The sequence below is a fragment of the Opisthorchis viverrini genome (genome assembly GCF_000715545.1).
Source record: "Opisthorchis viverrini unplaced genomic scaffold opera_v5_101, whole genome shotgun sequence".
Classification (NCBI taxonomy): domain Eukaryota; kingdom Metazoa; phylum Platyhelminthes; class Trematoda; order Opisthorchiida; family Opisthorchiidae; genus Opisthorchis; species Opisthorchis viverrini.
In genome coordinates this window covers 802,324-816,069 of record NW_008751757.1, presented here as the reverse complement: position 1 = coordinate 816,069, position 13,746 = coordinate 802,324, and the positions used below count along the sequence as shown (strand labels likewise).

The following is a 13,746-nucleotide window of genomic DNA, read 5'->3' as shown; positions in this document are numbered from 1 at the left end:
TTGGTTTTCATGGGAGACTCAACTGAACTTTGTGAGTAGTTTCCTTTATGAAAATATACTGCGATATCTCGAAGATCGTGCCAACTGAATCATGCCGCGGCCTGTGTGCAGCACATTCAGCTGGAGGACATCAGAAACGAGAGATTCGACTGAGTCTCCCGTGAAAACCAAACTGATTTTCAGAGAAGCTAATTCTATTCCGTCAGTGTGTGTTAGGAATTCTTGGGATATCCCACAACCCCATTTCCTTGTCTATGGTTGTCGCTAAAATGGCGTAAAAATGTGTGAAACAAACAGAATTGAACCACTTACAGTGGACGTCGTAAAAGTATTTCGTCCGGCAGTTGTCGGCGTAGCCTTGACCGAACGCACTCCTCTACTTTTGTTCGATGACCGATTCCTTCGAGTTGTCGGTTCTTCAACGATGCTGTCACACCGATTCAGTTCATCCGCGTAACTATTGTATTGGTTCATGTTTTTGACTAAAAGTGGCTGAACAGACAACACCATTAACCCCAGTTTCACGCGAACAAACACTTGAAAAATCATTTAACAGGACGGTGTACATTACGCAGGTGAAACAATCACGTGTTCTGTGGGGGGGGGGGTTCTATGAGGACTGTTACTAAGAAATGTGTCATTGGACAAAGTTCCGTTCGTCTTGTGACTAACAAACTTTTGATTTCTGAATTGACCAAATCAAGGAGAATGACACTACATTGTTTTGGGGAAATATCCCTAGGTAATGGGAGATTTCGTCTTTGAACTGAAGCCAATCCGTATCAGGCTGATTTATAATCGCAACCTTACGGATGATAGATGATGACTGGACCGTTCAGCTACGAACAGCTCGTCGATTGCTTAGGCACGGCATAGCGCCATTCATACTTCAACCATTGGACTCACATCACCTGGTCACGTGTTGACCGGCTTCTCATCACCGCGCGAAGTATTCTTCCTTCTCTACTGTTTGTAGTTTATGGATAATATGAGTGGATTTTGGAAATTTTTGCTTGGAAGCAACCAAAGTTGTGTCCGAAAAAAATTTGTTCAAATCTTAATAGTTCGATTTTCGTACCGTTTTGAACCAAACTTTTCGAATGAATCCTATCCACATTCACGGACTGGTGTGTGAGCCTCGAAAAAATCTAGAGTTTTCTTTTACGTCACTACATTGATGGGATTCCTTCGGGACTAATCGAAACATACAACCAGATCACGTGACAGTTTCGGTTGGTCCAACGACAGCACTGCTGACTGTTGACAGGCAATCAGAGATAGAACAGAACACGCCCGCAAACTTACTTGGTTCTGATAAATGTGACTAGATTGGCTAGTGTCATCCGATGAATGGATGCTTTGATTCGATAAGCCTGTTTGCACGAGCGTGTCCCGTGCCGTGGAAAACCTTGGAGGTTGCAGCTGCGTTCGACTACCGCTTCGAACTGAATTATGATCGATGTTCATGCCGACGCCCAGCTGACAACCTCCAAGGTCCACTAAGCTTCTGGTTAGAGGGGGTGGTGCTGGGGGGTGTTCGAAATGCTCTCGTTCCATCCAAGGAGATCGTCTGGAGACCAGTGTGGCAACTGATCCCCCCGGGGCGACGTTCAAACTTCGTTCACGTCTATGACCTCTGAGAGGAACCTGATTTGTAAGAAGGGATATATGGGAAAAGACATCATGGTTTCACAGAATGTTTTCATTAATTCCGAGTTGAATTATCAGAGTAATGAAAAATAGTTAAACTTTATGGAGTCATGCATTCATCTGCAATTTAACTTGATGTTACCGAGCAAATAAATAGCAGATTAGGAAAGAACTTGGGACTGAATCTGGACTGTTATGACAGAAACCGCGGGACATGCGACCTTGCGTAGTCAAAGATGCATCACCAAGCGCGCGATTCGTTGTTGATCTTGCCGCAGTTCCTACGCACTCTTAACTCTGACGTTGGGCTACTTGATGTAGTGTCCACCTGAAGACCGCTCTGCGTCTGTACTTCCTGGTCTGACAACTCTCAAGGATCATTTCTATCAGGAAGGTCAGATTCCTGAAACGAACCTCAGAACGCCCGAAACCTGCTGCTCCACCAAACTCTCAACAGGAAAGCCGGCAGGCATCCAGGCCAGTCAATCATTCAATCAATTCAGCAAAAGCTGATGAGTGTTCATGCACGCTACAGAGGCACTACCGAATGTGATCTGCGTTCAGGCATCTCACAGAGGCACGATCGATGTTGATGGGTGTTCACTAACGCCTAGCAGACAACCTGGATCAATGTCAGAAAGTCCCCTTTAAATGACGTGGGGCCGTCGTAACTTTTGCTCTCGCACTCGCTTGTTCGGAATATAGCTGTTGTGTTCCCTTCTGTGTCTTTTTTCCGGCACTAGGCACTGGATCGGGTCAGCAGCAGATGCCACTGATTGACGAATCAGCGGATATAACAATTTCCACACCTAGTTCACTCCGGATGTCATAGTTCTTCCTTAAGCTCGATTAAACGCACCGACTCACACCCTTGGTTCTCAGAGTGTCCACCGCACCGCCTCTGTTGCCATCCTCTACAGCTCTCCGAATGAGTACAATTCGCTATTATTGATCGTATGATGGTTTTACTGGTTTGCATTTTATAAAATCAGACCTACCGATCTCCCTATAACTCCGGGTCAGCATAAGGTTGAAAAACGGTCAACTCCATCGTTCTGCGATCAGATTATCCTAAAAAAAACCTCGTTTGAAATCATCAGTAGAGCGGATTTGATGGCTCTCTCACTGCCAACAAAATAACATGACTTGATTGAACAGCCATCGGATTAATATTCACAACGATAGTGAAGTGTGGAAGGTGAACGGGGGCGGTGATAGTAAAAGCAACTGTTTCGACAAAGTCGTCAGCCTACTGTTATAAGACGAGTAGTCAAGAGAAATCACCCAGTTTTCGCTGAGTACAGCCAGGCCAGTCGAATATACAGTGGCTGGCCACTGCTCTTAACGTGGCGCAGGTGAGTTGTATGGGACCCTAGTATATTGTTGCTTCGGGTTTGGACAAGAGTATTCCTATGACTTCCGCCGACGCTAGCAATAGTTATCAGTATCGACACAGCCTGCTATTCATAAGATTGCTGAAAACGCTTCAGCAGTCCACCGCCGGTCGCGTCCTTCCAATTCAGGCTGATCAGGTGGGTACCCTTCTCGAGTCTCCGCCAACCTTATGTTCTGTTTAGACCCAGATTGGATGAACTTCGACAGATGTTGTTGTTTGCACACAAATTTGGTTTTCTCGGCAGACTCAACTGGATCCAGCCGAACCTCTCGTTTATGATGCTCCGATCTTCGCCTATATGATGCGCCCCAAGGAGGCAAAAACTGGTCGTGGGTTGTCGGAGAGTTTTTAATAACTTTATGAGTAGTGTGTTACGTCTAGACAAGGTATTTCGATGTCTGGAGTATCATACACACTGAAAAATGAGGCGGCCTGGTGCAGTACGTTCCCATGGACACTACAGAGCAATTTCAGATAGACAGATAGATAAATGTTGGAATTAAATCAATCACCGAGGGGCTGTCAACGATATGATCGATTTCATATTACGCAGGAAAGTTCACGGCGGATATTAGCTTTATTGATAGCTCGTTATTTACTTAAAATTTGGCGCTGTATCGATCCGGCGGCTGAGCTCTCCATCGTGTACACGACCACGAATTATAGGGTGTCGCAGTTTGGTGAATCTAGCGTTACTAGAAGATGAAGGTCAGAACTTTGTAGACAGAAGAAGTCTATCATATAGACGTGATACACTACTCATAAGGCTGCTGAAAACTCTTGAAGAGCCCACAACCAGTTTTGCCGCTCCAAATCACACTCATCAGGTAGTCGCAGGATCAGAGTTTCCGCCAACCAGGGGACTTTGATCCAAGTTGACCTTGGTGATATCTGTCGATATTTGGCTTGCTACACACAGAACTGATTGGTCGAATTAACAAATTACCGAGAAACTCACATCAATATCAGAACATGTACCAGGCAGAGAATATAGTAAGCTGATACACTTCTCAAAGGTTGCTGAAAAATCTCGGACAGCCCACGACCGGTTTTGCCTCTCCAATTCACGCTCATCAGGTAGGCGAAGTCCCAGAGCTTTCATCAACCTTGTGTTCTACCTTATGTTCTATGAAATTGGCGAAATGCACTCATTTGATGGGAGACTCACCTGGAATACAACCGAATCCCTCATTTATGGTGTTTTACGTCCATACATTTATCAGGGTATCTTGAATACCGTGTCAACCGGAACATGAGGTGGCCTGGTACAGCACATTCTATTACTTAGAAACACCATAAACGAGTGATTTAGCTGACCTCCAGGTGAGTCTCCCATCAAAACCGAATTGGTATGCAAATGAATGTATTTCGCCAGAATAGGCTGAGTTTTTAACACGGCTGAGCGCTACGAAGGGCGCGTGAATAGAACTGATGGTATAGAACCGCACTGCACCAACCTAGTTGGCATGCGGTGTGTGTGTGTGTGTGTGTGTGTGAATAGCAGGGGCAGTCAAAGTGGTTCGAATGTGGACAGAAAGCTGAACTCAGACCCACACTGTCCCCAATGAAACATTCACGTGTTTCGACAAAACCTGCGACCGACATTTCCCACATTGGAGAACAAATGATCACGTGGATTGATGAGGCGTTTGTTGTAGAAGCAATATTTTGTTCTTTCGACGCTACCTTGTCAAGACAGTACGGAGACTTTTCGGAGTGTCGGAGAGTTGAACCAGTCCTGTTTACGGATGAGTGAATGCGGGTATAATGGAGTTAAGAAAACCATTCACTCAGCCTCCTTCGTCTAACTTTATCAGACCGCCAACATCAAAAGAAGACAAACGGAGCACATGGTAGGTAGGTAGATATTTTGTGTGTGTTGTGACCGTTAACAGAACTTTTCTCTCAACTTGGACGCGACCGTACGCGTTGATCTGTCGTGTACAGTCGTTACACCAGTAATCTGCGCGTTGTATCGATTATTTAAGATGTCTACCGCTCACTGGTGAGACCTGCTTTGTTCTTGTATTCAGTCAACTAGGATAAAAGTTGGCTACAAACTCCTAGTCGATGTCAGTACGATGCCAGTTGCAGCAGTAACAAAGCTGTGGAGTTCCTGGAGCGGTGCATCCATGAGCCTCAGTCGGTTTTCCTCCAAGAACTCTTACCGGCTAAGCCTACCGAAGCTTGGTACAATTCCAGGTTCGTGCTATCTGCAAGCCCCCACTCAACGAACCCGTTGGATTTTGCCTTTGAATCCCTCAGCCTTGAATTTACCGTTGGTTTTGGATACCCGGAGGGTGTTACTAGGCTGAGACGGACATCCGAAACATCTTCCATCCTGTGATTTGAGATCCGCTACTCCAGAAACTTTTTGGGTCATATCCTTCGGAACTGAGAAGCACCATGTTGAGTTCGGTTTTGGTCTTAACTTTTTCTTGAGCTCCTATCAGGAAGCTCGTGGGTTCGAATCCCTCAGAGATTCATGAGGAATGCTCTCCTGACGATCCTCAAGAAGGACGAAACATCTGGGCAGTAAGTTGCGGGTTTTCAGAATATGGATTGATTCTGCCCTACTGGATTACATCTTCATCTCTAAGTAAATGCCAGTGTCTTGTGGTGAAATACGTAGGTGTCGCCGCAGTTTGTAAGACCTAGACCGTTCAGCTGTAACACCCTTTGGGTGCCTATTAGGTGTCGCCGCAGTTTGTAAGGCCTAGACTCCCGAGTTTTCTGCTCCGTTTTCCCTTGCTCTTGGGTAAAACGCACTGAATCTTCTTTGGATGGTTCCAAATTTGTTTCCCTGCTTACGTATGGACGAAATTTTAATACAGAACATTGAGGCTTTCACACAACCACCGAAAATTTGTGTCCGGCCCGAGTCAAATAAAACCGTGTCAGCAAACGTAATCGTTCAGAACACTAAAACAAACGCGCATAGAGAAACAGAGAGAATCAATCCCAAACCAATCAGCCATTCTGGCAGAGAAAATCAATCCCAAACCAATCAGCCATTCTGGTTTCCCAATGCACAGCCTTCGCTCAGTCTTATTCACCTAACGCGCTCGCCTCCCGCCCTGTTTGAGCCATAGATATACCATGCTGCGGAGCCAAACTAGAATCCAGTCTTTCAACTCAGTAGTGTTGACCCACCAAAATGAATGCATCAGGACAGAAAGAGGCATGTTCATATGGGATTGATGTAAATACACTGCCTAACATAGTCTGCTGTAGTAGTGTAGGGAGGAAAGCTCTTGTCCGTTTATTTATCAGTAGACGCGAGGCAGAATCACGAGAAAACCACATATTACTCGCATGCCTCATCAGTAGTATCGCCGTATTGTAGTAGTAGTCCAGTTTGGTCTTTCTCTACTACAACATGTTTCAGGCAAACACTGGTCCAACAGCGGCATGGAGAGCGAATTAGTGCACTTTGCACGGGGGTTGGGATGAAGCGTCACTGGACACAACTGCGTGGCCAGGAGCGAAATCTAAGCTCTGCAAGGATAACACAGGAGAACGATGCAGAAACATTAAATGGCTAGCCCAGGTTTGCTCTGTTTGCCGTATTTGAATTTTTCTAACATGAATCCATTACCCCCACCCACTGCTAAGGAGGGGAGTGTTGGGAGATGTCGAGAATCGCCGACATGTTTGAGTAGTCTAGTTCAACTCGGGGAAAAAGACAGTTTAATCCGTCTGATGCAGTCATTCCACAACTAACCCACGACTCATTTTCTATTTTGAATTTTTTTATTCCCTCAGTCCCAGGGAACGTGAATGTTGACCTTGAATTTCAAAAGTTACTAACAATATAGCGATATCATTCATGAGGAAGAAACCGTCCCCTGAAAGTGCAATGATCCCGTCTTTAACTTCATGGAGGGCCAAAGGGAAACAGAAGTTTGTCCAGAAGTTGGATTCCACGAAGGTCCCGTGGACAGGGATCTGTAAAAGACGATACCATCATTGAAAGAACACCTTAACAGTAAAGATTGCTTGCTCAGCAGTTTGATGTTCGTGTCTCCCTTGGTCTGCTGAGGTTAAAAAATAACACAGTCCATTCTGGGCATACCAGCTCTTGTCGTAACAACATTTCAGCTTTCGTTTTTTTGGAGAAAAGTTTTCAGTTACATCTCCCGTCTTTTCCTCAATAAGTCAGGTTTTTTGACGGACAACACACTTACCAGGCCGCTCTATCATGACCGATTTCGTTCGGTTCATTGGTCTCCTGTAGTGGCCAACGATTCTAATCGCCAATACTAACCACCACTCGAAAAGTTCATGCAGAGAGAAATAGGGTAGGTTTCAATGTGCTGGCCAAGGTCAATGAGAATTCTGGAGAGCACGAGTAATTCCGACCTTTTTGGAGCTCATCAGGTGAACTTAGTCTCCGAAGTTCATAGTAGAAGCATATCCCGAACACCAACCTAGGAGCCAGATGGCCCAAGTGGTTAGAGCGCGAATTTACTGACCGGAAGGTTCGTGGTTCGAACCCGACCTCGGCCTCTCGACTTTCCCTGTCTAGGCTTGGGCAACCTGGCAGTATCCCAGCCCTTGTGCAACCTTCGGGTGGCATGGCAGTTAGGCTCCGTAAAGATGCTACAACTAACCGTTTCAATGAAAATGAGTTAACTCAACCGGTATCTGGCCCTGGATACGCACAGATGACATTATTAAAGTTTATACAGTTGAGAAATAAGATGAAACGGTTCACCACAATACAATCTGCTTTAGTTACTCAGAATCACCAATGTCTTCGTGAGTTTGTCTAGACTGAAAACCACTAATTCCTCATGATCTAGATGACGCGGGCTGATGACAGGTGTCAACACGCTGTGCCAGGATGTGTGAATCGCGAAACAATCACTTTGGATGAAATAGAAAATTCCGTCGCACCGTCATGAAGGCTGTCGAAAAAGACCCGGATACCCGTGGGATCGAATGTACACAAGACGTTCTGTGAACTTCCTAGTGGTCATTATCCTACTTTCCTCTTCAAGGAAAGTTTGTCGAAATCCATCGAAGGTGTCTCCTGGACGGTGTAGGCACTGAGCTGTCTAAGTTTGTGTAACCCTGAAAAGCGAAAGATCTGGTTCCAAACGGAAGTTCGTTCATCTGGTGGGTATGACATGATGGTAACCTTAAACAAACAAATATACCTACCATATTTAAGTAGCTTAAAGGAAGAACAAATTTACATAGCGAGTGAAAAGTCCATCTGAAACCTCGCCACTTGAAGAGTCAGTAACACGTGACCAGGTGATGTAGTTCCCATGGCTGGGCACTATATCCTGTTTAATTACCACTTAAGTACAACGCCGATCAGCTGCTCGTGACCGAACGGTCAGCTGTTCAAACTACCATCCACGAGTTCGTGGGTTCGAAACTCCCTGGAAGTTCTTGAGACGAGCACTCCTGACGATTCCCAATAAGGGTGAAACGACTGTACGGTACTTCTCAGCATAGATTGGTTCCAATTACAAGACGAAATCTCCATGAAACTGATGGAGAAGCTAACACTGGAGCTCTTAACAGGAAGCACTTCGGGTAGGCCACCACGGATATAAACACCAGTGGCAGCTGTAAGCTGTTACTGAGTTTTCTGGAAACCATTTTTCCAGATGAGTTTTTTTATAGAACAGAAGTTAATTTAGGATTGAGCATTGGGAAATTTCTTCACACAAGTCTTCTTGGAAGAGGTTGTTGGAAATCCTTCGATGTCCCGCGACCGGCTTCATCCGGGCTCATCGGGTAGATGCAGTCCCCGAGTTTTCCCTCGGTGAACTTTTTGTTCTGCTCGGGCCTCAATGGCACACAATTCGCGAAATAAATTGATTCGGTTTTACAACAAAATTTATCTAAATCGGAATATTTCATATGCGTTAAACTAAAACCAACACGTACAGTGACTTTTTTCCGAAAAATCCGTGGCGATGAGGGTCGAATCCCTAGGAAGAAATGAAAGCTCGACGAGAAATACACTCATTTGCAAAACAATTTGGTTTTCACGAGAGACTCAACTGAATCTCTTGTTTATGATGTTCTACAACTGAATGCGATGCACACAGGCCGCCTCATGTTTCAGTTGGTACGATATTCGAGACGTCGCAGTATATTTTCATGAAGGACTGGTCCAATTTGGGTTCATAATTTGGGAACATAAGGTTGATGGGAACTCGGGGACTGCGCCTACCTGATGAGCCCCATGATGGGCGAAACCGGTCGTGGGCTATCGAAGAGTTTTCAGTAACTTTGTGAGTAGTTAACTTCATGAAAGCTTGACGACTTTTAGAAAACAAATGTCCCAAGGGGCGCGACTGCAGTTCTTCGCAACTCATTTTGGTGGCGTGGCGTTTACACCACACTACACCTCAGGCCACCCTTAGTTTTCCATCGTATATTGTTTTGTCAGAGGGAAGATGGCTCTTCCTGACAGAGCGATTGAATGATTGCTGAAAATGATTTATAAAAAGGACTCCAACGCGTCCTCCAGAGAAACATCTTCAGTGTTATTCATGAGACATCCTCAGTATAAAATCATGGCTGGCTTCCAATTCCGCAAACCTAACCACATATTATCAAGGTCTGTCCGAAGCCCTGCGAGTTGATCCCCTAGAAGAGGTAAACCAGTCCGAGGACCGATCGAAAACTGACGCGTCTCGAGGTGATGCTTTAAATCAACACGATCGTCCGAAACCACATGGGTTTCACCCAGAAACACACGGGTCACTGTATAGTTTGTCCATCCGTCGCGTTGGAGATTGTGTCTGAAACTTTAAAGCTGATTGTCAGAGCTTGTCAGCTCACTCTATACAACTGGGAACTCATCAGCTCCCACCGAATGGTATTTGACAAGTCTAGGCCGCCACTAATGGTCCTCTATTCTGCACCTACGACGAACCGATGTGGCTGTAACAACTGTTCACGTTGCACGTATACATAGACAATACCATATGATTAAACATCACAGTAAAATGACTTATATGTATCCCTGCTGCCGAATCGTACGTAATTTCACCTGAATTAGAAGACGGAGAAACAATACGTTCTTGTATTGTGAGTACAGCACAATGGCAAATTCCGAGACACCGTACCCAGACAATTCCAGGTTCAGTGGTTTATTCGATTTTATTATTTGCCTACTTTCAAGTAGTCAAGTTGGTTTGCAGAATTGGTCCATCCAGTGGTCACAGCGCACCAGCAACTGGACCGGTTTGCAAAATCAGCCTAGTGGTAGTATTAGCGTTTCAGCGATTTCTAAAACTGTCAAGAACTCTTACCTCTGGAATGAGTGTCTCCCTGGACAGATGAAGCTGATGAGGTGTCAGCCTGCCAGTAGAAGCCATCCGGTGGCTCAAAATATCCATTGATGGGTCACTTTTCAGAACACGATCATAGCAGTGCTTGCGTGCTTTATGTTGCTCGAATAGCCATCTTTCACGTTCCCGTTTCCCCAAAATTCTCTGTGCCTTCCGGCGACGTGATTTAACGAACCAACCGGCAAGAAGACATCCACTCAGCGTGACGATAACGAGCCCAATCACGCAGACAGCGATGAGAACCTCACGCTGAACGCCCGCATAAACACCGTATGGAGCTATACCGGAGATGGTGGAGAGGAAAGAGGTTTTCACAACGTAAGAACATGTACACACAGTATCCACGGATAAATTCAATAAGTTCACTCATTAAGAAACCTGTCGGATGACCTTGGCGAACGGTCGTAGATTATATGGTGACCATCTAATCAGTGCAATGGTCTTTTGGTGATGAAATAAACCAAACTTTGGATTAAAATTTCAGGGAAAAAGATGGCCTTGCAAATTTCACCCAGCTCACCACTGAGGTACAAAGGAAAGCTTTATTTGTTATTGGCAGATAGGGCGTGATGTGAATGGGGGGTCGTCTTCGCGACAAGTGGCTCACCTGCACCACCCCAATATAGTGTCCCAAATCCAGAGACGGTTTGACACCTGGGTTGATCGTGCGACAGACTCCAGATCCAACGAGCTGTTAGTTACCAAGTTCCTTCAATTTGCCTGCTCAGAGCTATTTTGTAAGCACTCGGAAGTCCCTCACCCTAGCAAGCGTCTTAAAAACGACGGTCAAAGCCGACACGGGAATAGGACCGTGCTATCTTAAGGTCGAACAAACGGAACCACAGGATGTTGCCGAACACCCACGGTCGATGGGTGTATGCACTTGGGCGTTGCAATGAATCGAGGAAATAAAATGCCCACCTCGTAACTAGGACGGAATGAAGCACGACCACCGCAGGGAGAAAAGCTGGATCGGTTGGAGCCGTCTCAAAATCACAAAACCGAATACAGAACCGAACGAGGCGATAGACCAGTTCGCAACTGGATCCGGATTAAAAACGCAGACGCACCAGAGAAAACCCAGTCCATTGCCGAGCGATCACGTACAGTTAACCCCAATTCAGCTTATCACGAACTCGCAGGGTGGCGCAACCCAGATAGGAAATGACAACACGAAACGACGTCCACACTGTACACCGCCCCCCCCCCCTTCAGGAGAGAACAGGTAGGCCACGCCGACCTATCCCAGGTGAACTGCACCGCGGCCAGTTCCGAGGCGCATCCCGTTCACCCGGGGCACCGCACCAAACAGGGACAGACCGGGTGACACGCTCGAGAACCCTTACAAAGCGCTGCGGCTACACGACCAAGTCCCCACTCACCCGCAGACGCTTTGTGCGGACCGCAGACCCCAGGGACGAGCGAGAAGACAAGATGGAGAACGTTAATTGTCAAGTATATGTATACGAAGTAAATAAAATACAATCTCCTGAACAGGCAGTGTTCAAAAGGGAATAAGACAGGTGATAGGCGGAATGGGCTATGTACAAGGAAGGAATCGTGTGGCGAAGCATTTACTTGGCCTTTTTGACGACCTTCTTCGGTGTCTTCTTCGCTACTGGCTTCTTCGGCTTGATGGTCTGGAAGGGGGAAACAACTACAGTAGAACCACGTTCTGATAGGCGGTAGGTTTACTAGGCGACCTCCGCCAGATGATCACTTACCTTTGCAGCTTTCTTTGGTGTCTTCGCCTTCTTTGGCTTATGGGCCTTTGGTTTAGTTGCTTTGGGTTTCTTCGCCGCTGCGGGCTTGGGAGTTTTCGGTTTCTTCGCCGCGGCCTTCTTCGGGGTCTTGGGTTTCTTCGCGGCCTTAGGCTTAGCAGCAGTCTTCGGAGCCTTCTCGGCCAATTTGAAGGAACCAGAAGCTCCGATACCCTTCGTGTGTGTTAATTTGCCCGCCTTCAAAGCACTAACCAAAGCCCGACGGATGTGGTTGTCGGCTTTGTCATCCACTTTGTAGTGAGCTTTCACGTACTTGGCAATTGCTTGTCGGCTCGATCCGTTCCTTTCTTTCAATTCCTTGATTGCATGCTTGACCATGTCAAAGTAAGGAGGATGGGCAGATGGAGCCTTCTTCACAACCTTCTTGGCTTTAGGTGCAGCAGGTGCAACAGCAGCAGACATTTTGCCAAACGAGCACAGGAAAAGCGCAGCGCACAGTTCACAGACACACGGACCACGCGCTCACACGTTTAAGTAGAATGTTTTCCAAACCACGACGCAATCAAGTTCTCGGCAAACGCGCACGGCACTTCAATAGCACACGCATGCGCGTGAATAATGAGGTTGGGTGTATAAAAATCCCTGTAACTCTGCTCCTGTTTGCCGTAACCAAAACTATTGTACACCATTCGAAAGCCAGCAAACTAGGCTTTGGGAAATACATTACCACACGTTCACTCACTTTTCTTTGTTCAAAACAATTGCGATTGAATACAAAAATTTTGAAATTTCTGTTCGTATTCTTGAATTTGAAGGGCCCTCTTTCAACCGAAGAACCATCTTGATCAAACTTGTCCCACTGAGTAGTGTCCTGGGTTTGTTAAGAAGCCGACTAAGTTATTTTGGTTTCTTTAAATTATTTGGTTCCAGCGGAATGTAGCCTAAAAGTCAACTCAGTCTTCGGATTGTTGCGCCACTATTGCACACACTGTTGAAAATCAAACTCAATTTTTTCCTCTAAACTCTGTTTGATCTCGCTGAAACTTTGCCCATATATTCTCCATGCTCATATCATACTCCCATGTGAATTTTGTTTGTGTATGTTTTCAGGATTCTCGGGAATCCTTGATTAAATTTCCACTTGTGTCTGTCATCATCCACCGCGCAGCGCACTAGTCACTGCCACATCGGTGGCCAACTATCGTTATTCTCCACCAAATAAAATGGAACAAAAGTGGATTTATGGATAAATATATGATGGTGAAACGTACGTCTGCAGTGAGAAGTGCTCGAACAAGAAGGTTAGCACGGAGAAGCCTCAAAAGTGGATAAAAGCGGTCGGTTTCCCGTACTTGAATTCTATTGGCCCGTAGTTACGGTTTCTTTGTGGCATGAATCAAACCGTTGATTGCGGTCATTTTATTACAACATGACTGAATCCAACCAAGTCATTTCCGTGATTTTATTATTATGAGGCCTATCTAGTCCATCTCGTTGGTCTTCACATCGAAATAGATAGGATGAAACCAAATGCGATCCGCAGTTCAAACTATCGGTGCGCTTCGAGCGATGACTCGCCAGCAAGAGAGAAGCGACAGTTCTTGTTAAATACAAATACGTCAGCGATCCTACGATTTGTCCAGTGAGTTTATTTCTT

The 13,746-nt window shown here is 45.8% G+C and overlaps 3 protein-coding genes across 3 annotated transcripts in view; 2 read left to right on the top strand and 1 right to left on the bottom strand.

Annotated features, from left to right (window-relative positions):
• T265_05405 (hypothetical protein) overlaps window positions 1-7,821 on the top strand; it is a gene marked incomplete at both ends in the record, with an annotated part of 9,161 nt that extends 1,340 nt beyond the window's left edge. The window contains 3 exons of the mRNA XM_009170403.1: window positions 4,864-4,903; window positions 5,500-5,581; window positions 7,456-7,821. Coding sequence (XP_009168667.1) covers window positions 4,864-4,903; window positions 5,500-5,581; window positions 7,456-7,821 — 488 coding nt within the window. The remainder of the gene's footprint in view (window positions 1-4,863; window positions 4,904-5,499; window positions 5,582-7,455) is intronic.
• The window catches only part of T265_05406 (hypothetical protein), a gene marked incomplete at both ends in the record, with an annotated part of 14,452 nt that extends 1,865 nt beyond the window's left edge, over window positions 1-12,587 (bottom strand). The window contains 3 exons of the mRNA XM_009170404.1: window positions 313-416; window positions 1,306-1,647; window positions 12,093-12,587. Coding sequence (XP_009168668.1) covers window positions 313-416; window positions 1,306-1,647; window positions 12,093-12,551 — 905 coding nt within the window. The remainder of the gene's footprint in view (window positions 1-312; window positions 417-1,305; window positions 1,648-12,092) is intronic.
• Window positions 12,588-13,609: 1,022 nt separating this feature from the next.
• T265_05404 (hypothetical protein) overlaps window positions 13,610-13,746 on the top strand; it is a gene marked incomplete at both ends in the record, with an annotated part of 47,534 nt that continues 47,397 nt past the window's right edge. Inside the window, one exon of the mRNA XM_009170402.1 lies at window positions 13,610-13,731. Within this exon, the coding sequence (XP_009168666.1) occupies window positions 13,610-13,731 (122 nt within the window). The remainder of the gene's footprint in view (window positions 13,732-13,746) is intronic.